General features: G+C 47.8%; 1 protein-coding gene across 1 annotated transcript in view; it reads left to right on the top strand.

Moving 5' to 3' along the window:
• The window catches only part of pi4kaa (phosphatidylinositol 4-kinase, catalytic, alpha a), a 32732-nt gene that overhangs the window by 24313 nt on the left and 2290 nt on the right, over positions 1 to 6129 (top strand). Inside the window, exons 40-50 of the mRNA XM_084483340.1 lie at positions 209 to 371; positions 872 to 1001; positions 1298 to 1368; positions 1584 to 1656; positions 2054 to 2234; positions 2741 to 2845; positions 3120 to 3245; positions 4199 to 4319; positions 5176 to 5335; positions 5725 to 5814; positions 5955 to 6038. Coding sequence (XP_084339466.1) covers positions 209 to 371; positions 872 to 1001; positions 1298 to 1368; positions 1584 to 1656; positions 2054 to 2234; positions 2741 to 2845; positions 3120 to 3245; positions 4199 to 4319; positions 5176 to 5335; positions 5725 to 5814; positions 5955 to 6038 — 1304 coding nt within the window. The remainder of the gene's footprint in view (positions 1 to 208; positions 372 to 871; positions 1002 to 1297; positions 1369 to 1583; positions 1657 to 2053; positions 2235 to 2740; positions 2846 to 3119; positions 3246 to 4198; positions 4320 to 5175; positions 5336 to 5724; positions 5815 to 5954; positions 6039 to 6129) is intronic.

Here is a 6129-nt window from a genome sequence, read left to right as displayed (position 1 = left end):
GGTATACGTGTTCATATTTTTCCTCTGGGGCTCCAGTGAAATGCCATAATCGGTCATTACTTAATCACGTACACAACACATTTTATTTGATAGATTATTAATCTCCAGACAGAAGGGTGAAGCTGCAGCCATTGCAGTCAACTCCATATCCCAGCTCTTTGGCTCCGTCAGTCGGCGTGGTGAGCTCGTTGACATGGGCTCCGTGTAGCGAGCGGTACTGACGGCCCTGGGGGCCCTCTGTTCCTCCCAGATGGGCTACGTGAGGGAGTACATCCTGTGGGCGGCCCAGACCTCCCAGCTGCTGGCCCACCAGTTCATCTGGAACATGAAGACCAACATCTACCTGGACGAAGAGGCTCACCACAAAGACCGTGAGCCGCTGACCGGCGCCCTAGCGTCAGATGTTCTGCTGATGCACACACTAGCATGGACGGGCCCCCCTTTATGTCATTTTTTTTATCCTTAAAATGTATTGTTATTGTCATTTTCTTCTTGTTTATATTCGCGTTCCCTGTCATTTTGTAATGTAATCCATCAAATTCTTGATTTAGGTTCATATGCATTGAAATGCCTCCTCGTGTTATATTGTATTTTCACTACCCATAAAACGTTTATTTTTACCATATAAAATCGTAAAAAAAAAAAAAAGAAATGATATAGTTTTATAGGTAGTGATTGGCCGATTGTTTCTTAGACAGTGACTACAGTGACTAAACCTACAGTGACTAAACGAATGCACCACACAGGCGTACGCCCTGCAACAGTAGGTCCTGTTGCTTAGCATCATTAGCATGGTTAGCATTTTTGTTAGCGCTGGTAGCCCGGTAAACCCATCACACCCCGCAATTATGACACACGTCTGTCCGTGCAGCCGACATAGGGGAGCTGCTAGAGGAGATGGTGGAGGAGATCACCGGCTCTCTGTCCGGTCCGGCCAAGGACTTCTACCAGCGGGAGTTTGACTTCTTCAACAAGATCACCAACGTCTCCGCCCTTCTCAAGTATGTATTTTTATGCCAAAAATACAAATGAATTAAAATGAGTAGAAAGTGATTGAGGGGAGCGCATAAGATCATCTTATAATACGTTCCAGTGGTTTTATTTTTTCGGTGAATAGCCTTTCTGTGGACACCTGTAAAGTTGTTTTTGGTTTCTGTGTGTAGTATTTCATCTATGGGTAGTACTCTATCTGTTCTTAGTATTTTATCTTAGTGCCAGGGTTCTCTTAACACCATGCATCTCAGCGGTGTCTGCTTCAGGCTTCCATCTTCATCGTTTTCATCTGCCTCTTCCTCAGGCCCATTCCAAAGGGAGAGGAGAGGAAGAGGGCTTGCCTCAAAGCCCTGGCAGACATTAAGGTCCAGCCAGGTAAACACACCTGCCCTAACAGTACCCTCCTAAACCTCCAGATAAACCAAGTATTTATTCATTCACGTATTTGCTTTGTGAACATGTTGACAAGTATTCCTTGATTTGCATGATTGATTTACTTCATGTATTTATTTATATAGGTATTATGTATTTATTGATGTGTTTATGAATGTATGTTTTTTTGACTGTATGTGTGTTGTCGTCGTCTACAGGCTGTTACCTACCCAGTAACCCTGAAGCTATAGTTCTGGACATCGACTACAAGTCTGGGACGCCAATGCAGAGGTAACACACACAGCAGCTGTTTAGACTCCAAATGGATTTTTACTAGTTAGTTAGATCAAGCTTTTATCCAAAGCATTGAGGACTCTATATAGGTAGGTAGCAGACATTGGGCATCGAACCCAGTGTCCTTTCAGCTAGGAGGAACACCCCGACCACAGACGATCCTGCCTTGTTTTACCTGGTTCTATTAAAGGTCCCATGACATGCCACCAGGTGTGAGTGTGATTAGCCGTTACAAGCCGTTTTGAAAATCTGCCTCTTATGACATCACAAGTGGGCAGGTCCACCTTTAAGGGCTCTATTTGCGTTTCCATTCTTTTTTTTTTGCTACCATTCGTATACGATTCCGGTGTGCACAACATGTTTGTGTGTGTTTTACGGTGCGTGTCCTCCCCAGTGCTGCCAAGGCGCCCTACCTGGCCAAGTTCAAGGTGAAGCGCTACGGGGTCAGTGAGCTGGAGAAGCAGGGGCTCCGCTGCCCCACCGACTCTCCGGACGAGGGAGACGAGGGCTCTGACGTAGCGCGCAGGATCTGCTGGCAGGCCGCCATCTTCAAAGTGGGAGACGACTGTAGACAGGTACGACGCTCTGCCGCGCAGGGCGAGGCTAAGCTGCGTTATGATACTTTTTTATTTATATTATAATATTATCCTTCTGATTATTAACATGTGTACGGCTCATTTATTTATTTTGCTTTGCATTTTGCATCTTTTATAAATGCTTACTGTATTGTCACTTGCTTACAGTACATTGTAAACGACCTCCAGTGATAAATAAAGGTTTGATTGATTGATTCGATTGATTTTATGTTGCGTTCCACCATGCTTAGCTGCACCGTGCTACAATACGTTATGCTAAGCAGCACTATGTAGCTCCCTCATCGTTTCATTAAGTGCTTTTCTAGCAACAATGGCCACCGTTAATTCACTGTGGATGTGTGCACACCTCCTGCATTCACTATCACTATCACTCTCACTATCACTCTCACTATCACTATCACTCTCACTGAGGGGAGAGTCTTCCAGCAGCTGTTCTGCTGCCCTAACGCACTCCGTGACGGTGTGACGGTGTCTTCCCGCTGCAGGACATGTTGGCTCTGCAGATCATCGGCCTGTTTAAGAACATCTTCCAGCTGGTGGGCCTGGACCTCTTCGTGTTCCCCTACAGGGTGGTGGCCACAGCCCCGGGGGTAAACAACAACAACAACAACAATGAGCTATACCCCTCCTGTCTTTTCGTTTGCATGCTTGACCTCTTATTGGCTGCTGGGGTTACCCTCTCACCCGCTGATCCAGTATTGAGGCGACACAGCCGTCCTCCCCTTATGGAGAGTGGAGTGAAGGGTGTTTACAGGGAGCCTGTAGGCGTCTCTTTAAAGAGGGTCAGGGGGGTCAGGTTCTCCTTTAACTATCTATGTTTGTTTATTTGTGGTTTTATTTGTTTGTGTTCTGTTTCCCCCCCAGTGTGGCGTGATCGAGTGCATCCCCGACTGTAAGTCCCGGGACCAGCTGGGCCGGCAGACAGACTTTGGGATGTACGACTACTTCAGGAACCAGTACGGGGACGAGTCCACCCTGGCCTTCCAGAAGGTGGGGACCAAAGCTCTCTGTTACACATTTCAACTCCTACCATGTGAGGGCATTTCTAATGACCAAAACATCTGAAGACATGGGCCCCTATTTTAACACTCGGCTGTTGAGAAGTCATTGTAAAGAACATATCCTTTTGTGACAAGTGGCCCCCTCAGATGTAGGACGATGGACAGGTCATCTGGAGCCCTGCCAGTTGAAACGACAGTCCACCAATCAACTCCTCCAGCCGGTCGGACACTCACAAGTGTGGTGTCACAAAGCCCTTATTTGATATATATATTTTTTTTTACAGCCGAGAAAATAAATTTCTTCTTGAAGAGCTGCGTGTCAAACATCCAGGCCTTACTAGTTGACCACAGAGTGCACTTCTCTAATCCTTTACCTTCCTTTACAGTTGTATGGCCATCATGTGGTTGGTATATCAACATGCATTTATTGAATGTCAACATGTCTTAATGTGCTCACCTCAAGTGCCGACCCCTCTTTCTCTCCCCCTCTCCCCTCTCTCCCTCTCTCCCTGTCTCCCTCTCCCTCACCCCGTCTCCCCCTGTCCCCCTGTCCCTCTCTCCCCTCTCTCCCTCTCCCTCTCCCCTCTCTCCCTTTCCCCCTCTCTCTCTCTCTCCCTCTCCCCGTCTCCCCTTATCCCCCTCTCCCCCTCTCCCCCTCTCTCCCTCTCTCTCTCTCTCCCTATCCCCGTCTCTCCCTCTCCCCTCTCCCCTCTCCCCTGTCCCCCTCTCCCCCTCTCTCCCTATCTCTCTCTCCCTCTCCCCGTCTCTCCTCTCTCTCCCTCTCCCCCTCTCTCCCTCTCTCACCTCTTTCACCTCTCTCACCTCTCTCTCCTCTCTCACCTCTCTCTCCTCTCTCCCTGTCTCCCCCTGTCCCCCTCTCCCCCTCTCTCACCTCTCTCTCCCCCCTCTCCCCTCTCCCCCCTCTCCTCCCTCTCCCATCAGGCCCGGTACAACTTCATCCGCAGCATGGCCGCCTACAGCCTCCTGCTGTTCCTGCTGCAGATCAAGGACCGGCACAACGGCAACATCATGCTGGACAGCAAGGGACACCTCATCCACATCGGTACGAGCCGTGTGTTCCCCCGGCACCTGTCCTCGGTTCTAAACCCCGGCTGGCTGGGGGAGCTGAAGGGGGAGTGGAACAGTCCATCACCTGGCCTGTGTATTGGCTCTGGACGGCTGGGGTTGCCACCTACGCAGCGCTGAATAGGATGTGTCCGGTTCTGATTGTTTTGATTGTTGCATTTGACGTTTGGTGACGTTAAGTGGTCCCTCTATTTGCCACCGAGATAAATGTATATCAATTGTGTTATATACAATGGCTAATGCCCCGGGGGAAGTATTTTTTTGTCGTGGCTACTTGAGTTATGTGTATTATGGGCCCGATGGCGTAACCGACTTTAGTAATATGACCAGAGAACGGCCAGAATATGATCATATACTTACAGGTATATACATACATGCATTTTAATGTATATATGCCTTTTGATATATATGTTTACAGATGTTTACAGTGACAAATGTTACTGAATGTTAATGAATAAGAGCGGTGGAATTAGTTTGACCATAACTGTGCCCTTAAGGAGGCCGTGATAGGGCCTCACATGCTGCTATCTTAACCCGCTGTGGTCCTGGTGAGTTAACGGGGGTTGACTGTAGCCAGAGCGCTGTGTACTGGGACTGGGAAGTCAACGTTTCCCATATTCTGTGATATTGTTCTCTGTTATGCTTTGTTTATGTTTTGTTTTAGAGAAAACTAACAGGAAGTCTGAAACAATGTTCATACAATCGAACATCCCTTTCATAGTTCCGGGGATATTGTGCCCTGATTGGCCGTCTCTCAGACTCATTATGTATAGAATATACATGTTTATACAGAGTCCCCGTGGAAGCTGACGGCGTTCTGTGTTGCGCTGCAGACTTTGGCTTCATGTTCGAGAGCTCTCCGGGGGGGAACCTGGGCTGGGAGCCCGACATCAAGCTGACCGACGAGATGGTGATGATCATGGGCGGCAAGATGGAGGCCACGCCCTTCAAGTGGTTCATGGAGATGTGTGTCCGGGGCTACCTGGCCGTCAGGTGAGGAGGCAGCGAAGGGGTGGAGCCACGCAAACTCTTAGTCTAGCGTGCTAGTCTAGAGTGCTGTACATTCTTATGAAGCGCAGTAGTAGCACAGGGTTAAGCTCCTTGCTCCTTTTCAGGGAAATAAATACTCCACTACATAAAATAAGTTTGTTTAACTTTGTTTACCTTACCTTATCAGGTATTGGCTATGCTAAAATTATGTGTTGCACTTAAGTTTGATTCTTGTATCTAACTTTATTACCTTTTCAGGTGATGATTTCATGCAAGGACTGGGACTGCAACCGATAAAAATGACCCAACTCCAAGGCGAGGGCTTTGGGGTTCAGTAGTTTGATTCCTTCATGACCCCTGTCTTACTGTGACCTCTCCGTGACCCCCCACAGACCCTACATGGACGCTGTGGTTTCCTTGGTAACGCTGATGTTGGACACTGGCCTGCCTTGTTTCAGAGGCCAGACCATCAAACTCCTCAAGTGAGCACTAGAAGTACAAGTGCACTAGCCGTGTACTACTTATGAAAATTATGTATTAGTCCTTTTTGTGTTGGTAAGTCAATTTTCATGTAATTTTTCTGAATGTTAAAACAAGTCGCTGTAAACGTTTCCCTTTTCAGAGGCCGTTTTAACCCCCAGATGAGTGAGAAAGAGGCCGCAGCTTACATCATCAAAATCATCCAAAGTTGTTTCCTCAGCAGCAGGTAAGAATGGACACGTACGATTATTAAGACTGATGTTGACAGTAGTGGGCTAGCTACTAGCGATGGAGCGTCCATGATCTCTGCTCACAGC

The sequence above is a fragment of the Micromesistius poutassou genome, assembly GCF_964030765.1.
Source record: "Micromesistius poutassou genome assembly, chromosome: 18".
Classification (NCBI taxonomy): domain Eukaryota; kingdom Metazoa; phylum Chordata; class Actinopteri; order Gadiformes; family Gadidae; genus Micromesistius; species Micromesistius poutassou.
The sequence above is the reverse complement of the archived record's forward strand: the minus strand, read 5'-3'. Positions and strand labels throughout refer to the sequence as shown.